The 21,756-nt window shown below is 48.5% G+C and overlaps 1 protein-coding gene across 3 annotated transcripts in view; it reads left to right on the top strand.

Moving 5' to 3' along the window:
• The window catches only part of KIF6 (kinesin family member 6), a 427,352-nt gene that overhangs the window by 378,572 nt on the left and 27,024 nt on the right, over positions 1 to 21,756 (top strand). For all 3 annotated transcript variants that reach the window (XR_005067343.1, XM_037052020.1, XM_037052033.1), the window contains one exon: positions 7,305 to 7,355. Coding sequence is in view for 2 of the 3 variants with exons in the window: in XM_037052020.1 (XP_036907915.1) it covers positions 7,305 to 7,355 (51 nt within the window). In the remaining variant the exon portion in view is untranslated. The remainder of the gene's footprint in view (positions 1 to 7,304; positions 7,356 to 21,756) is intronic.

Genomic DNA, 21,756 nt, shown 5'->3' with positions numbered 1-21,756 from the left:
CCCAGTTGCTAGGTTGTGACCAGGGGCAGGGTCAGAGAGGGAGCAATGATGTTTGTTCCACTCTCTCTTGGATTTGGTCCCCTCTGCCACTTCCCACAAGCAAACTGGGCCCTTCTGGTGCTGGTTCCCAGTGGGTGGGCTTGTGTACCTTCTAGGACCCTGTGGGTCTCCCCAACAAACTCTCCTGTGAGGCTAGGAGCCTCTCCCAGCACCTCAACCCCCGCAACTGTTTTCAACTGGTGCTTTTAGGCTTTATTTCCTGTCGCTGGAGCCCTGGGTTATGTGGTCTGTCTCACTGCCCTTTTTTTGGCCTGGTTTATCCGTGTGTGAATGTGCGTTTGCGGTCAGCCAGCCGCCTTGTGCGCCTCACTGGGTTTGCTTGTTTTCTCCCCATGCCAACCACCGGCTCTTCCTGCCGTGACCGGTCTCCACAGGCCATTGACTCCACCCCTCTTATCAGTTTGACTGAATGGTTCATTGTTGTTGGACTTTGGTACAGTTCAATTTTCTGCCTGTTTTGGTTGTGTTTTTGTGTCTTAATCTTTGTTGTCTTTAAATTTAGTTGTGTGAAGTGGTACAGTGTTTCCGCCTATGCCTCCATCTTGGCCAGAGTCTTCTTTTATTGCTTTTTTTTGTTTCAGTCACTCTAATTTTCATTTCAACATTTCTTTCCTATTCACTTATTATTTTATCTATACCCATTTGTTGTATGATTTCTTATTTTTTTAAAGAAAACCTAGACCTCCATTAACTCTGGGTATTCACAACACACCTATTTTAACATCTGTCTTGGAAGTGTAGGCTGGCACAGCCGTTATGGAGAGCAGCACCTCCAACCAAGGGCACAGCACTGCTGAGATGGCAGAAGACCTTTCCTCACAGACGGGTCGGACTGCACATTCCAGGACGGCCATCTCAGCACGATCTGCACCCGTGGGAATGGGAGGCAATCCAGCTGTTCAGACCTCAGGGAAGGGGAATAAAGTGTGAGGGTGTACACTGTGGGGTGCATGTAGCGCTTAGAAACTGAGAATTAGATACACATACAGCAAAGTGAGTAGCTGTCAAAAACAGTAGTGATGATTAAGAAACAGAAAGAGAGTTGTCACATAATTTTACCTTCATACATTAAAAACTTTTAAGACAAACCGTAAGAATACATACAATGAAAGTACATGTATGCGGAAGCCCACTGGAGGAAAAGGAGAGTGGGGGTGGGGTGGGGCCTGGGCTCAGGGACAAAAGCACAGGCGCACGTACGTGCAGACTGATGAGGACGGCGGGCCATGGACTGGAGAGCAAGACTAATTCACCCTCTGTGCTGCCGCATTGATAAATGTCTTGATCCGCCTGTCCAGGAAATTACTTTCATCTGTAATGAATTCATGTCCCAACTATTGATTTTGCTATCTTTTTACAGCATTAGATTTCTTCATATATTTTGGCATTTTGGTGGGCAGGCCCATTTTTAATAAAACACATTTTATTTATTTCCCTTTCTCTCTGTCCCTTTGTGCTCATCCCTCTCTGTCTGCCAGACCCTCCAGGCCCCCAGGCCAGAAGCAGCTATAATAATGACAATTTGAGTGACATCACGGCAGTATTGGGCTATGGTCCACTTGGTCATAGTGTCAGTAGTCAGCTTGGCATATATGAACTGGAGAGAGGCTGACTTTGTACCTTTCTTCCTACTTGGACTTCCTGGGGAACGTGAACCACAGCCCCCAGCGACATCTGGCATCACTTTTCTTCCTCAGTCCCCTTCTACTCACATGTGGAGGGATGGGGGTCTCACCCCAACCTGCAGCATCAGACCGTGAGCCGGGCTTCTGCGCCCTGCCTTGCACAGAGCCTTTTTGTCACCCTCCAGCTCCGGGACCCAGAGCCCTGCTAGCTGAGGCTGAGGCTCCGTGAGCCGCTTCGCATTTCTGTCCCACTTCTGGTCTTCAGAATTGTCTGGTCATCTAATCCAGCAATGTTTTCTTGATATCCTCTCTCTTTTTTTTTTTTATTTTATCCGCCACTGCTACGGTGGGAAGAGGTGGTTCCTGTCTCAATGGATATTCAAATTATAGAAGCAAGTTTAGATAAAACCTGATGTGATATAATTAACAAGGAGGAAAGGAAAATGATTGACTTGAGGCATCAAAGCATTTACACACTCCTATTTGTTGGAAATTTATCTAAAGATTACACATTTAATTTATGCTAATCCCATTATTTCTACAAACAGCCTTTAGAGAATGTAACCTTTTAGTCATCGCCATCTTCTGTTAATACAAAGAAACTGGCTTCCCACATCACAGCGGAAATAAACACTCTAATTCAGGACCACTAACTACAACTTTTCTTTCAGGGGGTCCTCAGACAGGAGGCCTATTCTATGCGTTCTCCCCTTCCCCAATGCCGCTACTGACGTTCGTTCTGTGCCGATTTTACTGGAATACTGCAGCAATATAGCTGAACAGAACAGACTTTTTCTCTTTTTTGTGTTTTGCTTCTCTTTTTTGTTTTGTTTTGTTTTGTTTTTTCTGACCCTCACCCTAAGAGAAGAACAGCTTTGCCCAGAGGTTTCGGTGATTACCTGGACCCTAGTATGACTAGAACTTGATCTCCCCCAGGCCTACTCCTTCACTCCAGCCCTCCCTTCTAACTCCTGCCCCAAACCAGTGTGCGCCTGGCCTTCCCCACCCTGTTGCCCAGCAGTCTTCTTTGGCTTGGGATGACTCTCCCAACCCCACCTTAACACCGCTGCTCTTTCAGGGATCCACTCAAGTCTCACGTTTGGTCGTCACGCCTTCCTTCACGCCACTAACCCACCTTTCCCTCCTCTACACTTACCTCCGCGGCTGGCATTTGGCCACCTGGCCGGCAGGACCTGTCCCCTTATGTGTGTAGTGTCCGTCCAATGCCTGAAAGTGCCTTGCTGCCTAAAACTCGTGAGGCATATCATCTGTGCTGGTAGCTCTCGATTCTCTCAAAAATATTGAGATACAATGGGGCAGATATTATCACAGTTATATTATTATTCTCATTTTTCAAATGATAACATGGAGGCTTAGAGATGTTAAGTAACCTGCCAAACAGGAAGTAGCAGAACTGGGATTTGAGCTGAACTTTTTCTGTCAACAAATTTTGTCATTATTTTCTACTATAACCAAAACGGCAAAGAGGTTTGACTCACCTCACGTCCAGTTCCAAGTGGTTGGTTGTAAATGCCCAAAAGTGCTGTGGTGAAAGACAAACAGACTCAGCAGGAAAGGGAACCATCCACAATGAAGGAGCAAGGTCAGCCATGGGTCCAGCTTTAAAACGAAGAGCCCACGGCCACCCGTTACTGTCCCCTGTATCATGCGAACTTTCTTGAGCTAGCAGAGAATCTGCCACCAGTATGTAGATTCCACAGCACTTCAAACATAGTGCTTAACACATAGTGGATGAGCGTAAATATTCCTACTTATAGCTACATCAACACGCGCAGGCAGGCGCCGAGCCGAGAAGCTGCTCCGGTCCCTGCGACGGCCCAGCGTGGGGGTTGAAAGTGAATAGCTCTGCTCGCACCAGCTGAGCAGCTTTGCTTGCTGAATGATTCCAAACTAACATGCATGCAGAATAAAGTGTGAAGCTTAGGAAAATTGTTTGATCTGGAAGAGTGAGTATCGATGTAAAAAATTAGTGTTGCTTCTGCTTGGTGATAATACTTTTCATATGTACTACTTGGTACAGGGCAGCACATACACCGTGCAGTGCACACACCTGCACATGGCTACTCCTAAGTCATGTGTCTCCTCTGGAGCTTCCCTCAAATCCCATGTGATAATATCAGCTTTACTACATCTCAGGACTCTGGGGAAGATCAAGGGGTAATGAATTTGCATAGATGATACACCACCCCACTACCTGCTGCTGCCACCCCCTCTCTGTCAATTAATGAATCAGAAAGGGAGAGATGTTTCTGGCATGTACTGTCATAACTTACTGCAGACAAAACTACTAATTACTCTTCTCCTATAAGCCAGCTCTCCTCCCCACCCTGGCTTCCCTCCCAGACCACCTCCTGCCTCAGGCCTGGAGTTCTGTTTCCATTTCATCTCTTCACTGTACGTCGGGGTGGGGATGTGTCCAGGAACACAGGCCAAAACCAGCAAAATGTATCGCCGTGCTGGTGACAGCGCACTGCGTGCTGAGTGAATTCTGCTGTCCCCCTCAACTCCTTCCTTTGCCAAAACCTGTGGAGCTGGAAGATCCAACAGACTGCAGAGACTTATCTTCGCAGGAAGAACGGCTCTGTTGGAAAATGCAGTTAGGTATCAGCCATAAGGCTATTTTTAGAAGCTTGTTCAGGAAGATCTCAGAAACAAAAATTGCCCTGTGATGAGAGATGTTAGCCAATTCACCAAAAGAGCATCATTAAACACATTTTAAACTTACCTTTAACAATATGGAGCATTATAAAGACGGACCTTTTGTCCCCTAGGAATAGCTCATTGTTCCAAGGGTAGGTGGTATGTTTGGGGAGTTTGTAGAACTTTCAGTCCTGGTGGCAAAATCCCATCTATATTTACATCCCCAGGTTGGAGGCTGTGAGAGCCCTTAACCCTGTCATTCCAAAAGAGCTTCCCCAGGGTTTGGCAGCAGGAGCCCGGTCATTCCAACAGAGACAGGCAGGTCACACGACCTGCAAGGCTGAGCACCTACTGGGGGCAATGAGTGAGCTGGGGACACCCGTGTCAGGGAGGCCGTAGTTGGGAAGGCAGGTTGTCAAGGAGGCTCCACAGCAGCAGGTCAGTGTCAATGTCACTGGGAAGGAGGAACCCAGGCACACAGGAGGCTCCCGCTGCAAGGCACCCGGGCCAGATCCCCAGGAAATGGGCTGGGTCCTGTGTGGCATTGGCTCTCCAGACAGTGGGCATGAGAAAGTCCTCAGTGGCCTACTCTAAACAAAGGGACGTGTCTAAGTGGTGTGTTGCCTTTGTCACAGCACTGTGTCTTCTTACTCAAAGAATGTGTGTGCTGTGCTTTTTTAAAATTCAAGTCAGCGATATTTAATGCAGACAGGAGTCTCAGCCCAGCAGCACCCCTACCCCCAGCCTCTTCGCTCTGCTGATGAAGACAATAATGGCCATTATTGTCTTCAGAGTGGGGTGCTCAGAGTGGGGAGCAGATCCCATTTGGGGCTGAGGCTGGGGCTGGCCTGTGCTTCAGGTCGTGTTCCTGTTGGCTCCAGGCCCTTCCAGTACTCATCCTTGGACCAGGTGACCACATCCCCAACTCCCTCTCAACACATCCCCTGAGTCCCACCCTCCCAACTAGGAATTAGGGTGCAGTCACCGCGCCCGCCCAATCTTTGGCTTCCTCTGAGCACAGTCCTCTCCAGTGGGGGACACAGGAAGGCAAGGCACAATGACACACCTGGAAACAGCTGCCTCCAAGGGGGAGCTGAAGGAACTGATGATGTTAACCCAGAAAGGACGGGTCTAAGTGGGGAATTCACAGCATCCTGAGTCATATGAAGGGCTCTCACTGCCCATGAGAGGGTCCTTCTTCTATGCTCCTCCAGAGAACGGACCAGACCCAAATTGGATAGTGATGAAGAAACAGGTGTCAGCACATCAGTCATTGCTTATATACAATTTAATCAGTGGGGCGGGCAGGACACGTGAAATGACCATTCCATTCTGTAGAAGACATTCCTAAGTCGTGTGGGAAGCTAAATTGAATGACCTCTGCCATCCCCGCTGTCCCCCCAATCATGACATTCCACAAGTGCCCTAGAACTTTGGGTGAACAACGGGGTCTCCTGTGACTGCCTTATTGTCTGCTCAGTTCAGCTGTAGACAACTTTTGAAGACTCAGTTCAGCTGTAGCCCCTGAGGTGTAGAACGCACTTTGTGTGGAGAAAGAAATACAGGATCTGACACGTTGAGTGTGGTCGTTAGGGTGTGTGAATGTCTTACACAGGATGGACAGCAATGTGAACATTCACCTAGAATGTCATATAGTGTGTTTGAATGTGATATTGTTGTTACAGAATTGCATGCTTATGATTTTGTAATAAAAGATTTTTATGTAATAAAAAGGGGTGTTATTTGTGCCAGTTCCTGTATGTTAGACAAGGAAGCAGTGAAGTTCCCAGGCTTTCTTGGAATCCCCCAGGGGCCTGATCACATCCCGCAAATGTAATGTACACTGATATTTTAGCAAGCATGCTGAGCCCTTGGAGGTAAACACCCCCCAGGGTTGCTGTTTCACCCATTCTCAAGCATGGAATTCTAGAGTTTTGGAGATGGAGGAAACTCTTCCCCAGGGCAGGAATTCTCCCTCTAACAACCCAATGTGGGTCACTCGGCTTTTCCTTGAGCACTTTCAGGAAGGGGCTCTCTGCTTTGCCAGGAAATTGGTCGATTTTGAGACAACATAATCCATGTTGAGACAGTCCTCATTATGAGCTGTTTCTTCCTCATATTGAGCTCCAAGTCCGCCTTCATTCAGTTTGCCTTTGCCCTCAGCAGTAGGACAAAAACAACTGTTTCCTCAGCCCTCAGCTGTAGGACTTTTAGATTTTTTAAGACAGTCATTATCTTCATACCCCTTCTCGCTCCAAATGTTTTCTTCCCCACCTAATTGTCTCAGGTCACCTCAGATATTTCTCATATGGCATAATTTCAGATGCCTCACCATCCCAGTTACCATCTTCTAAATATATTTTTTTATTTTACTAATGTTCCTTATAAAAAGTAGCTTCTAGAAAAAATACCAACTGTGGTCTTATCACTGCAAGGTGCAGTGGATCTATCACCTCCTTTGATCTACACATTATACCTTTATTAATACAACCTAGAATTATATGTGTTTCATACCAAATGGTCAAACATTGTGTTTATCTTAAGATTACGACAAATCAAAACCGTCTTTCTCATTTGACACAGTTTCATATAGCTTAAAATAATGAGTGAATTTAAAAGTGGCCCTATGCATTATAAAGCATCAGACCCTCCATCCCTATTTAAGAGATCAGAGCCCTGACAAAAATTAGCAATGACAGACTAAGGTAATTGAACCCCCAAATAATAGACTCCAAAGGTGAAATGTAGTGGCAGTGAGGTGCCAGGGCCAGGGCCCAGCCTTTGCAGCCTCTTCTTTCAACAAAACTCAGAGCATAGAAGGGCTCTTCTTGGAAGCTGCACCTGCTTGTCTCGTTTATTTCCCCTATATTTTCTTTTAGCTTGCCGCATGCTTCTGAGGCCAGCTCTTCTTCCAGACCACTGCAAACTCACTAGTGTTTTCTCTTGTGTCTCTGACAGGTCACCTGAAGGAAGAAATCACCCAGCGGCATCTGCAGCAAGTAGCTCTAGGTGAGTACAAAGTGGGTCCTGTAGGAGGAAGGTGAAGGTAATACAAGCTAGCCTGTCCTGAAAGCCCACGTTCAGCTAAAACATAGCCCATCCAAAGCCTAGGAAAGGTGAAGAAAGGAAGGTCTGCTGTGGAGTGCAGCTGTCGACTGATGCCCCTCCTCCCGGGGACCGTTTCCCCCACCTGTGTGCTTGCTCATGGCTATCACACCTGGCACCCACCCTCCCAGCTGCCGCCTCATCCTCTTGACCTTGTCCACCCATACCCCAAACTAAATTCATCCCCTATGACCCAGCCTCTCAGGGTCCCACTCTGAGCTTTCTAGAGCCACTACTAACTAATCTAGAGCCCCTGCTAACGGTAACAGCCTGTTTCCTGGTGGAGAAAACAGCCTCTGGTTGCTGGGCACTTCTGTGCACACTTTACGTGCCCTGTCTTTTTTTATCCCCACCACTGTTCTGAAAGGTAAGTGCATTTTCCGTGTGAAGACAACTCTGACTTGCAGGTCACATGGCTACACTAAGTGTGAAACTCGGATTTGAACCCAGTTCTCTGAGTCGATGCCACTTACTAACCACAACTTCAGTACACTAATAATGCAAATGCTAAACAAATGTGGTGATATTCTAAAAGGCCCTTGGCATCTTTTAAGCAGGGACATCTGCAGAAAATGCTCCCTTTTGATTTGTGACCCCCAGGAAGTGAGCTGGGAGGAGCACGCAGCTCCCAGGAAGGCTGATGGAGCAGGCATCTGGGCAGGACCAGCTTGTTCCTCTCCAGCGAGCCTGGGACCAAGGACACACACAGCTTTGACTAAATAAGCAATTTCTGTGTTCAAACAAAGGGCTCCTCCAGAGATGGCCTGGTCCTGGGGTGACCTGGAGTTGGAGAAGCCAGTACTCAGGACTTCTAGGGGAGAAATGCAGGACAGCTTCAATGTCATGAGGATGACACACTTGATCCTAGTAACCTGGATAATGAGGAAGGTTTGTTGTTCAGTTTCAGTAATAATAACGATCCTATCAATACCTACTGATTATGTCAGAAATAAAGAAGCAAAGCCCGACCACTGACCTGAGCTTGAGCTTCCCACTGTTGGCCTCAGGACTGAGGGGCAGGTCAGTGTGCCATGCCTGCCCTCCCAAGGCCAGAGAGTGGGGCTCAGAGCCAAGATTCTGCCAAGTACCTTTCTCAACAAGCAGCCAGGGATTCCCTGGGACCCTAACTTGTAGAGCTGGACTTAGGAAGGGCACAATGACCTCTGCTGGGGAGCTGTCAAGGTGTCCTTTGGGCCTCCTGGGTAGGTCACTGAATGGGAAGTCATCCCTAAGGGCTGCCCCTGGGCCCTTCATTTAAAGGTTGCTATCTGGTGTCTCCTCCAATCTCTATGACCCTGGCCGAATAGGAACAATGAGGTGGAAGGTACCACTCGTGTAACTCCAGGGATAATTTTTATCTAGGGCCTGGGGAGCCTTTTCTGTGGCTTTCAGGCCAAGAGGTACTCCATCCTCCCTGCCCCGCCCCATTGTCTGGCCCCCCGGGGTCCTTGGAAAACTGCTGCCTGTCTTCAACCATCCCCCTCGGTACTTCCTCCACTCATTCCTGGGAGCCTTCTTCCAAATTACAGCAGGTGTCAGGGCCAGAGGGCCCAGCTCTGCCCAAAGTAACCAGCCCACTTCAAACAGAAAGCACTTTGGCTGGAAGTCTACTAAGTGCGTTTGAAATACCTATTTATTTTTAAAGCATGCTATTCCATTTTAGAGAAGATTTGTTCATGTCACCCAGCTGCCATTCTGGGAGCGAACACCATGTTGCTGACCAAACTCCTTAAGAGCTGTTTGAGGGAGACTTGGAGCCACCAGTGCTCATGGTCCCAGGGGACCACAGCTCAGAAAAGAGTTCTTCTTGTTGAGAGAAATCTCTCAGTGCAGCAGACTGTTCACAGAGCCGCCCCCGCCTTAACCTTGCCCTTCAGCCTAACGCTGGGTGGAAGGCTAGAACCCACCCTGATGTCCTGTGACAGGGCAGGTCTTCTCTTGCCCCCCCCCTTGTTGGCTTTGTGTGTGTCTCCCATTCCCTTCTCCTCTGTTGGTTTGTCTTCTTCTCTTCACTCCTCCCTCATTCATTCTCCATTCTAAGTGTTCCCGTTGGTATTGTTTCTTTTTGCCGCCATGTTCCTAAGTTTCCATGAAAGCGTAGAAGACGGTTGGTTGTCTGTGGGGTGGGAGGTAATGAGCAATTTTGAGCAGATGTTTTCTCATGTATTTTGCATAAGAATAGAGCTCTGTATGTATAAGTATCTTGATACCCAAGAAAACAGTCTCGGATAAGGCAGTCTCGGATCTCAAAGGAGCACAGCTCAGTGACCAGAGAGGCGCCGTGTGGGAGAGGCGCACCCTGGTGGAGGGAGGCGGGCCCAGCCCTGCTCCAGAGGGGCTCGGCCGCGTGGGAAGAGCAGCTGTTACCACTTCAGGAATTTGGGAGCCGTGGTTAAACCCAGTATTGTTCAAATTAATTGTATACAGTTAAATAAAGTACATTAAAAGCAAAGGCAACAGATACTCAAAATTCATCACTTCCTAACTAATTTACTGCATTTTACTATTATCTCTGCTCTTGAGATCCTTGACACGAGCTGTGTGGGTGTCACAGAGACGCGATCCGACGTGGCTCCTGTGCACGTCTTGTGGACCCGCATGCAGGACATCACTCAGGCGGCCGGGAGACGCGGGGTGGGAGTATGCACCAAGGAACTGGCAAATGTAACTCGAGGCCCTTTTCCCTGAGGAGCCCATTGTTAAGCATTTAGCATCACGCCAGGGGCACACAGACAAGCATCCGTTGAGAGGCCAGATTGTGCAAACATGTCTGCACTCTGAAAATGACTTCTACTCCCTTCCTGGCTGGAAATCCACGTGACAGCTCTCCTGCACAGACTGCCTCCCCACGAACCCTGGCCCTCTCCAAAGCAAGTGGACAGAAGGGGAGCGGGTGAAGCACTGGGTCCAGGGAGCCCCTGGATGTAGCCGCTGGAGTAGGAGGGGGTTCTTTAAGAGACACATAAATGACCAGTTCCAAAAATATAATTAACCACCAAAAGTCCCTAGTGGGCTTAGAGCAGAGCCTGCTCCCACACTATATTTCAGAAAACAAAATAATGGTTTTTGTTGTTGTTATTTATTCTAACCCAAGGACAGGCCTATTGATTTTAAAGAGAGAGGGAAAGAAAGAGATAGCAAGACAGGGAGAGAAACATTGATATGAGAGAAGCACGTTGATCGGTTGCCTCCTGTGCACCCCTACCCAGGGGCCAAACCTGCAATGTAGGTGTGTGTCCTGACCAGGAACCGAACCCTCAGCCTTTTAGTTTATGGGACAACACTCCAACCAACTGAGACACACTGACCCAGGCAACAATGTTATTTTTAAATTAAGCATCATTTGGGAATGATACTAGTTGAACTAGATTCAGCTAGCTGAGTTGAATTCACTGCTTTTTTCCCACTTCGTTGCCCTGGTTACCCTCAGTGGTATAGTATTGTCAATAATGCAATCAGCAAACGTTTCCTGAGTACTTTACCACACATCAGGCGTGATTCTAAGCTCTTATATTTTCTTTTGTAACGTTCCTAAAATCCCCATGAGTAGAGACTACTATTATCCTCAGTTTACATTAAAGCCCAAAGGGGTTACGTGAATCTGCCTAGCGTTACTCAGTTAAGAATGCAAATACAGGCGGCTTGGCTTCAGACCCCATGCTCCAACCTGCAGCCGGGCCCTCAGCCCTGCGTCAGGCAGGCATAGCAGGGTCCACAAAGGCACAGAGGTTCGCTGCCTGCCCTCCAAGGTTTCTACTCTAGCCAGCATGAGGTGCTGCGTGCATAAAAGGATAACTCTAATGTCAGGCTTTGATGCATACATATTGTGCCATTCAGTGTCCTCTTTCCCCTGCTGTCCCCAAACCAGTTCAGCCTTGACTTTCTCCATGACTCATGCCCTGGGCCCTTGTCCCCAGGTCTTCTTTGCCCTCCAGCCCACGCACCTCTGTTAGAGCACCAGCCAACTATTCTCCACACTGAAATGTGAGCTCCTAGAAGGCTGGGTGCAGTCAAATGAATCTTTACCCCTAGCAGCCAGCACAGGCAATAAATAGGCCCAATCAGTGCTTCTCCAGATGACTTCCAGACTCACACATCTTGCAAAAGTATAATGAAACATTTGAACATAAAATAAAATAAGTCCATTAGAAGAAGTAGGAGTAAGTGCTTTCAGACCCCATAACTGAGCAGATTATAACACATGGGTGATAAATTTGGCTCCTTCTTATCTAGCCACTAAGCAGAAAGTGAAGCACCCTGAGTTACCGTTTTCTTTTCTGGCAACAGGAAGTGTGCTAACCAATGTATCTGCAAAAAATAGAATTTCTCCCTGGAACCAAACACAACCCAGAATTTATCATGTGGATCTTTGTATACAGGACACTGAGTGGCATCATGAAAGATGTCTTCAACTGCAGCTTTACAAAATAAGCCAAAATGTTGTTCAACCAGATGAGTCTTATATCGACCCTCCATAGAAGTGAGAGGCCTGACACGAAATCATAACTCATTGAAAGTGTTTATGTAAGAGGCCGAGAAAATATGCTCCAAGTATCCCGCTTTCTGGTAGCTGCAGAGAACAGGAATAAAACCGGGGGGAACCAGCCCCAAGACCGTGGGCTGTCACCCTCAAGAGTCTCTTCTGAGCAACATTCAATCAGGGGCTGGCAAAATTCTACCAACTGCCTGTGATTCAAGTTGAAAAGGCACCTGGCACTACCAAGCAGCATGTGGCCTGTGTCAGGAGAAAGGAACTGACCATCAGAGCTTCGAGGACTTTCCAGAGGGGATGGCGCCTGGGGCATGTCACTAAGACCACAGCCTGGGCTGAGCCTTAAAGAACAGGCAGGATTCAAAGCCTAAGTGGAGAGTGTGGGAAGGAGGGGCTGTTGCGTGTAGTGTGTATGTTTGTGTGGTGTGTGCATGTGGCGTGTGTGTCATATGTTTGGTATGTGTGGCATGAATGTTTATGGTGTATAAGGTGTGAGGGGGCTGTGTCTGTGGCATGTGTATGGTGTGTGGGTGGTGTGATGTATGTGTGGTGTATGTAGTGTGTGGCATGTGCATGGTATGTTTTGGTGTGTGCAGGGGTAGAGGAAGAAGTACCCCCCTAGGGAGTAGATTTGAAGCAGTTGAGGAAAAGGCTAAAAGGGTGCCTTGGGCCAGTCCATTGAGAACTTTGGATCTGAGCCTTTACATTATAGACAGTGGAGCCAATGAGCATTTGTGAGCAAGGAAGTCTTGGTCAAAGAGGCCTTTTAGAAAAAAGAAAGCCTCAGGCAGTCACCCAGCTCCCCAGCATTCATTAGCTGACTGACCAGTCTGTCCCACCCACACTGCCCTCACCCCAGCCTTCACCCCAGCCTTCACCCCAGCCTTTACCTCAGCCTTCACCTCGCCCCCACCCGGGCTGTTTCTCCGGGTACACACACTCCCAACCCAAGTCAGGAAGGGCCTCAAGGACGCCTGGCTGTCTCTGCATAGAGCACCGATCACTCGCCACCCTACCTGGCCTTGCCTCTGAGGGTAGGTGGTCAGTCAATTACTTTCTTCTGTGGTAGATGGAAGTAGGGGATCTCTGCCCTGGAGAAGCTCAGTCCACGTTGGATGACACCACACCTTTCTCCACATTTATTCCTTGACCTAACTCCTGCAAAAACATAACTGATTGGAACATTCCCATTGCCTCTATGTAAGCATGTTGTTCATATGCTGTTACAGAAGATAGCAACAATAATAATGATTAACAAATGACAAGTAAATTTCATAAGCATGGCACTGGTAGTTTCCAAATGACATGTGAGATGCCCCCACAAACACTAGCCTCCTGAACAGCCCTCCTCTCCCCTCCCCCACCTCCCACTACCCCAGGAGCAAAGCAGCCCCAAGAACAGTCCACTGTGGCTGCAGTGCCACCGGTGGTGTGCGCCACCAGACCCTGGAAACAGGGCAGTGACAGCTCTAGTCCCCAGCTGGGGCCTTAAGGAGGGTGGGGAAGCACCAAACTGAGGGCTTGTGTTTTACTTTGTTGCTCCAGCATCCTCCAAGCAGCTCCTTCCTCCCAAACAGAATTCCTGCAGTGACCTCTTGTGGCATCCCTGCTGGTCTCCAAGTCACCACTTTCTACCATTTGGTGTAAAATCACTTAAGATTGAGTATTGAAATGCTCTTTGGAATTCTGCACAGGGAGACAACGAATCTGAGAGAAAGCAAAAGGCCAGACACTTGTCCATTGATTCACCTGGTTCACTGAGCACCTGGCACAACCCAGACAGTGTGTGAACCAGGATTTCCGGGTGTGCAGGGGAACCACTGAGTGAGGCAGAACTGGAGGGGACCTCCGGCCTAGAGTCTAGAGTGTGGTTTTCAAAATGGGCTCTGTGGGACCCAGAGGTGAGTGTGAGGGAAGTCACTCTGTAAGTGGCTGGACCTCGGGATTTCCACCCACCCTGATTCAACCAAAGCAAGTTTTATACCTCTTTTTGCCACTAAGCTTCTGTTTGAAGAGAGGGTTCTGCAGCTTTTAACACGTCTTCCTCCCTTCCAACCTTGGGGCTTGGTGTAAGACATTTGCATAGGCAGGTAGTCCAAGCTTCCCTTCCCAGAGCTGTCTTTCCTTTGGGCTCATGCAGAACTCTGCACACACCTCTGTGACGGAACTTAGCACATCTGTGGTAAGTGCTGGTCTCATGTGTCTCCCCCGCTGTGCGGAGTAACTTCCCCAACACCGCCCACAATGATCGACACACAGTAGGTCCTCTGTAAACGTTTGTTGAATAAATCAGTGACGTCTCAGGGATCACATTTTTCCCTTAAAAATGCACCAGGCACCAGCTAAGGGGCTCTGTGCCCAGGCTCCAACACCTGTAAAATGGGGTGACTGGCCAAATGATATCCTGTGGCCAGCACAGTCTCAGACTTAGCTGGCATGTGTGTCAGCTTGTTGAGTGAACAAGTGAATCTCATAGCCCCCAGCTCTCAAGGGCTGCAACTTTACCTCTTTGTGAATGCAGACTTCACAGGAAGTCTGGAAAGACATGGCAGGAAACACACGCAATCTTAGTGAGGAGACATGGAGGGCCTGGGTGGGTTAGCAATGCCTTCATCTTCTCAGAAGTAAGTGGTCAAAATGCCGACCCCTGGCAGCAAGGCAGATTGTAAGGGAAGCAGCTGCCCCCAAGGCTGAGATGGCATTTCAATTGGTAGCTCAGTACAGCCAGTGATAAAAGCTCACCTCCTGTATCTATTCTAATCCATGGTTCCTTGTGCAAATAGGACCAGCTTCAGTGACACAAGTCCTTGACCAAGTTTCTAGGCTCAAGATGGAAGCTGGAAGTGAGAAGGAGTCCTCACACCACTCCCCAGCCCATCTCCCAATCTCTGAGGCTCCAGACCCTTTGAATGGTTCCAGACTCTCGCTCCAGCCAACCTGGAGAACAGAAGGAGGCTGTGGGCCTCAGCGCCGGTGCCAGTCTTGAACAGTAACTGTGGTTTAGTAAAAAGAGCCCTCACCATGAACTCAGGAGATCCCTGCTTGAATTGTTCCTCTACCATGTGCTAGTCCTGTGACCTTGGTCCACTAATCTTCCTGAATTTCTGTTTCCTTGTCCACACCAGAACACCTACTCCAATGGGCTGGTCTGAGTGTCAAGCACAGTGTCCGTGTGATGAAACTGAGGACAGAGTAGAAGGCTCAGTGGATCGTCATGGTCTTGGACTCTGAGTGCCAGGAACTAAATGAACCAAATACCATAGCCCCAGGGTACAGAGCCTACCTGGCTCTGGGCCACCAGCAACAATTGACAAAGCTGGTGGAGGTCACCCCAGTCCTATAGTTCCCTCATCTCTCCCCCCATATTTGCTCACAGGCACTATTAATCACACTTCTGTGCACAGATACAGTCAAGCTCCAGGAAGGGCTGTCTACTGCCTTGAGTACTTGACCACTGATGATCCTGCTAGCAGTTGCCAGAACCTTTTCTTTCAGCCTCCAAATGTGCAGAAACCATGACTGCTACTTTGGGTGAATTAGGCATTTGACCAATGTCTTAGTCAGTTAGGGCTACCTATGACAAATTGCCATAGACTAGGTGGCTGATAAGCAGAAATTCATTTCTCACAGAAATGTATTTCTTCCGGAGGCTGGAAGCTTGAGATTGTGGTGTCAGCATGGTCGGGTTCTGCTGAGAGCCCTCTTCTGGGTTGCAGACTGCTGCCTTCTCTTTATATGGCAGACAAAGAGTGAGCTAGCTCTTGGGCCTCTTCTTGTAAGGGCACCAATCCCACCCTCCTGACCTAGTTACCTCCCGAAGGCCCCACCTCCAAATACTGTCACACTGGGGATTAAATTTCAACACACAGATTTGGGGGTGGGGCACACACTCAGCCCATAACAAACACAGAAAACAAAATTTTAGTAGAATTTAGTCTAGTAGTAGACATCACCAGTTACGCTTGGCAAATCTCAGCCCAGGAAAGGTCCCTGTGTTTCCTAGGACTGATTCTGCTGTGCATGTAGTGAGCTGGGTAAGACCTTTCCATTTCTTCAAAGAAGCTGATGAGCTTGGGTGACCCTCCAACAAGAAACCAGGGTCATATGTGCTCAGTCACAAACAATAGGTTCCATTTCCAAACAACCAACAAAAAGGTTTAAGGGCTATTTTGAATATGCTAGTGTCTGATCAGGAGACCACAGGAGAGCCATGCTGAGGAGCCAGGGGCCCACAGGAGATAGATATAACTAGTCTATCAGGGCAGAGCTGCCAACAGGTGACACCCAGAGAGCAGAGCAGAGGAGTTTCCACTCAGAAAAAAGAAACAAAAAGGAAAAGAGAAGCAGGGCAAAGTGAACTGTACAGTTAAAATCTATGAACAATCATATAGGGATGAAGATACCTAAACCCCACACCCCTGAAAGTCCATGCCAGGAACATACACCAAGGAGGGGTCACACATGTGCCTGAGATGCTCACTGCAGCCTTGTTCTCACCACACCGAAGAGTCAAATGGACAAACACAGGGGACGAGCTGAAGACCTCCCAGCAGGAGGGTGAATAGAGCTATAGTTATGATACAGTCATACAATGGAACACTGTAGAGAATTTAAAACTAATAAACTAGATCTACCTGTAGCAATGTGAATAAATCTCAAAAAACACAATGGTGATTGAAAGAAAGAAAATTGTTGAAGAATATATATGTAATAATAACATTTATGTAAATCCAAAAATGTTCAATACTATTGGGTTGGCCAAAAAGTCCATTTAGTTTTCCTGTAAAATAAAAGACACCTTTTTCATTTTCACCAATAACATTACTGAATTGGGTATTTTGAGTATGTTGGCCGTCTCCTGCACGGTATGACATTGATCGTTCCAAGTACTGTCTCGATTTGATTCCTGTCTACTCCACCGGCCTGCCCAACCATGCACCATCACCCAGCAAAAAGCACGAAACTTCCCAAACCACTTTTGACACGTCCAGTCAGTCACAGCACCCTCTCCGTACACTGCACAAATCTTTTGTATTTCCGTTGTATTTTTACCTTTCTCAAAAAGATAAGCATAATATGCCAAAAATGTTGCATATTTCCTTCCATATTCAATACTAAAATGGCTATGCAAAAATTCACCCGTTTTGATGTTTTTTAAGTGCATGCTGATATGACAGCTGTCACAATACGATCTAACAAAATTGTTTTGAATGAAGTTAAAGACAACTAAGCTCTCCTACAGCCATCATGTGGGGGGCGGGGCAGGAACATTTGGCCAGCCCAGTACTTACTGGGGAGCAAGGGGTGGGAGCTTTGTACATTTTGTTGTCAAAGATAACATAAATCCAGAAAGATACACAAAATATTTACATGCAGGTACTCAGTCCAACAAATATTTCCAAAAAGAACACCTATGCCACCACCTCTCCATAAGAACTAGCTAAGTCATGTTTAAGGGAATTAAATATATAGGGTGAGAATATAAAAGGGGGCGGCGTGTCTTAGGAGCTGGGGAGGGCACCAAGGAAGCTTTCTGCCAGCTCTGCAATGTTCAAGGTCAAAAACAAAAACTGAAGCAACTATAGCTAACTATTTCGATTTTTCAAAATACAGGGGTGGTACATGCATGTTATTTATATAATTCTCCAAAATTGTTTGTTTTTGAAATGGTCTATAATAATTTCCAGAACTCTAAAAAGGATTCGATTCCCACAGTTCAGAGATCAAATAAAATTACTGTGTCATTGGAATCGTTGTGATAATAGTAGTAAAAAGCAAAACCCAATTTGATTCTGATTAATCTTCATTTTTGAACTTGTGTGAGTGAAGGTTCAAACAGGAAGCAGGTGGCAGGACTCAAATTAGGTGTTAGGAAGAGAGTTGCAAACGGGTCTGTGGACAAAGATGGGAGCAGTGCAGGGGAATTGGAAGGGAGACCACCGCAGCCCAGACATAGTAGTAGCAGCAAAGCAGGAAGCATCGCCACCCCTAGACATCCAGGGAGCAAGAGAAGTGAGCAGGTACCAGGACCTGAACACAGAAAGGCTCTAACCATCTGACAGGAGCTGTGATCTTAGGTCAAGCAGCACATCCAGCTCATGGTACCTGCAGAGATGTCCAGAGAAAGAACTGCCTCAGCCTCTTTCTCCTCCCAGCCCCCAGTCGCTTGCCTGTGTTCCCCACTGGCTGAGCCCAGCCAGAGGCAAGGGGTAAGGAAGTGCAGTGTTCTACCAGCCAGCTTCCTGGGGCAAGTAGCAGAAGAGTGGAAGAGGGTGGAGGGTGGATCTGGAGAAGCAAATGGAATAGATCCGATGCATAGCCCCCAGGCCCCCTGTGGTCCACTGCCAGGCTTTTTTCTACTAAGGTCCCATTGCCCCTCTAGGTGGCGCTATTAAAAAGGATCTGAGTCAAGTCATGTGCTAGAGAGTCTAAGTGGGTAGTAGCCAGCTCATACTGGCTCATGAGAACTGTGTGTATCTCTTCCCTGGTCCAAATTCAGGAACATCGAGTTGGTAGCTTAAAATGGGTCATGATGCCCTGAGTGATGTGACTCAGTTGGTTGGGCAGCGTCCCACAAAGTGAAAGGTCACTGGTTTGATCCCCGATAGGGGCACAGGCCTGGGTTGCAGGTTTGGTCCCTTGGCTGAGGTACGCACAAGAAGCAACCAATCTATGTTTCTCTCTCACATCGGTGTTTCCTCTCCATCTCTTTCTCCCTCCCTTCCCCTCTTTCTAAAAATTAATTAAAATCTTTTAAAAATAAAGTAATTAATTACAATAAAATTGGCCATGATGGGAGTATATACACCACAAAATTGGCTACCACTACAAATCAGGGTGTTCATTTGTTTGTTTTCAGAGAGCTGGTTGTTACTCGTTTACCGGCTTACTTGGGTGACCATACCCTCTCTTCCGTGCTCATAGCCTGTAGCCCACGCCAGGTCCACAGGAACACAGCAGCAGGTCTCTGTTCGCTCCCAGCATGCCATCAGCCCAGACCCTGCCCTCTCTGAGGGCAGACCCTGCCCCCTCTGTCCCATTCCTGAGTGGGAATCAGACATCAGTCCACTGGGCACATGTGTGTGCACACAAACACATGCACACTCCCAAGGACTCTTTTTTTTATGACTATGAGAATCCATTTATTAAAGCTGTTAACAGTAAGACAAGGAAGGGCTAGCATAGAAGAAGCAACAGGAGAGCCTTGGCTGGGCTGCCGTGGCTCACTGGGAAGTCACAGCAAAGGGGGCTTCGGGGACAGGGTTTAGGAGATTAGCCTGGGACCAGCTGCCAGCTGCCCATTGCCTTTCCCGACTCGTGTCCCCGGGAAAAGAAGTGGGGGAAGAAGAAGGGAATGGGGAGGCCTGCTTCCCGGAGAATGCAAGACCTGAGTCCTTTGTCTTAAGGCCTTTATCACTCTTGGGGGAGGTCTCGGGGGAGGGCTGCAGCAGAACAGCCATCCATTCTCCAGGTGTGCTCTCTCAGGGTCGTGGTCTCCACTGACTGGTCAACTCCAGGGCAGGGGGTCTTTAGTCATTGCATCGGTTCTGGCTTCCCCACCTGGTTTTGCAGCTTTTCTGGGCCTGGAGCTAAAACACAGCTGGGGCCTAGATGTCACTTCCAGGGAGGAAAGGCCAGGGCAGGAGAGGTTACCCTGGGGGTGAGGTCCCTGTTTTTCCCAGTTGTGCCCCCTGCCATCTCTCTGCCCCTGGCTGTAAACTGCTCAGGCCATTGTGCTCAGCTGTCTCAGTTTCCCTGTTCCACTTGCCCAGGAACTTCCCTAGCTTCTCACTGTCCTGCCTGAAAACTCTTACCAAGCTTTCCAAGTGGTCTCCTTGGAGCCAGCTCAGAGCCCCATGACTACTTTTGAGAGAGGGAGAAGGCCCTCCACACACATCGCCCAGTGCGGAAGATAAGGCAGGCTTAGGGCAAGTGCTAGCTCTCTTTAATGAAATCCTCTTCGAAAATCCCTCTCAGTCCTTTCCAACACTGACGTGGGTACTTTGGTTGTCTAACCACCTTTTGCCACCTTACTTGGAAAATGTACCAATTCCACTGTGAGGTCTGTCTCAGAGCTTTTGACTGTATATAACACACTTTTGCCAGATGAACGTATTAACTTACAAATTGTCTAGTCACAGGTACATTTTCCAAGAGTGGAAGGAGATGGTTTGGTGAAGAGTCCTCAACTCAGTTCCTGATGGTCCTGAAATTTCTCTTATAAGCCAATCAAGACAATCACCCAGACCCCACTGACCGGAACCCTCAGAGGCATTTCTCGGGGGAACGGCCCGGCTCACTCTTGCAGGCACAACAGAAACTGTCTTCCCTGAAAGGTTATGTGTGTCCTGAGAACACTCCTGATTGGCTGGGTCCTGTGTGACAAAGATGTGACTGGGTTTTAGAGATGCCAAGGTTCCTGCTAATGTCTCTAAATAGCCGCTGGGACCGGGGCTTGTGGTCACCATGAGCCAGTGAGGCTGGAGTGAGAGAGGGTAGAATTGCCAAGGGACTGGATTCTGAGTTCAGATTCGAACATGCTTCCCACTGAGGCGTGAGGAAGTCACAGTGGGCCGGAGAGCAGGCAGGGGCAGCCTCAGGACAAACCTGCCCCTGGAGGGCCAACATGGGTGGGAGAAGAAGCACTACAAGCTTTGGTAAGAGTGTCACCAAGCCAGGCTCTGAGTGGCTGCCACCAGAGAAATGCTGACTAGAAGCCAAACGGTAGATCTTGGGTTAAAGCAGAAAGGGCTGTGAAGAGATAGGGGAGAGTGAGAACAGAGGTGGCCATGGAAGGGAACCTGTGTGAACTAAAGCAAGTAACAAGACTAAAAATGGCTTTCCTGGGTATGCCGTATGCCCCAGGTCTCCCTCATATTGCCTGCAAGTTCACTGACCCTGGTGCACGCTAACCCTCTGGGGTCCACGTCCTCCCCAGGGAACAAGATGGGGAAGGGGAGGGGGTGAAGGAGGGAAGCCAGCATCCCAGGGGCGTGATCTCAGGCAGCAAGGCCTAGAGTAGCAGCAGGGGAGGTAACAGGTGCCTCAGGCAGAAAGAGATGGCAGACGGCCTTCTATTAGGGGGTGTCTGGGCGTGTCTTTGCTCTGAACTGGCATGCCAAACCATCGTGATTGCTCAGAAGCAGGGCTGTGTCCTCTCTAGAGAGTGCCCTGTTCTCCCTGCGTGGAAGGCAGTGAGTGTGGGGCTTGTGGCGGGGGGGCTGTGAGTGTGCCGTTATCAGTCCCAGCCATGTGCCTGCAGGATGTTGTTCTTCAAGCCCTTCAGTCTGAGCAGGCCACGGGCAGCTCTGCTGTTTCGGAGAATCAGCACCAAGACCGATGGTGGTGCTGAGCCCCCGTTAGCGTGTGATCACTTCAGCTGACAATAAATTTGAGCCATTAAACAGGAAATGGCCTGATTGGGAAGCCAGACTCTTTCCCTCTGAGCTGCCGACCATCATGGTCATTGAGCCACTGACACCATTAATCTCCACAAGAATGGACACTTTGACTCCTCAAACAAGGTGCGGCCGAGTGATCTACTGTTCTGTGAGACAGCTTAGCCCCAAGGAGGCCCAGAGAGGGTGTTCAGCGAATGAATCATGTGCTGGAGAGCTGAGGCGACCAGCGGGAGGGCTGCCCTGGCTCTGAGGTCTGCCTGCCACGGAAGAGCCACATAACTCACGGCCTCCTCCCACGCAGCACTGGCCAAGGACTGCCACGTCGGGGCCTGCAGCCTTTGCTCTGTGGAAACCCACATTCAGCTCTGGTGCTGTCAGTGTTGCCATTCTGATTGAGAGTCAATGTTTCCTT

This window comes from Sturnira hondurensis, unplaced genomic scaffold (assembly GCF_014824575.4).
Source record: "Sturnira hondurensis isolate 20B ecotype Veracruz unplaced genomic scaffold, ASM1482457v3 Scaffold0000880, whole genome shotgun sequence".
Classification (NCBI taxonomy): domain Eukaryota; kingdom Metazoa; phylum Chordata; class Mammalia; order Chiroptera; family Phyllostomidae; genus Sturnira; species Sturnira hondurensis.
Note: the sequence above shows the minus strand (reverse complement) of the source record. Positions and strands in the feature narration are given on the sequence as shown.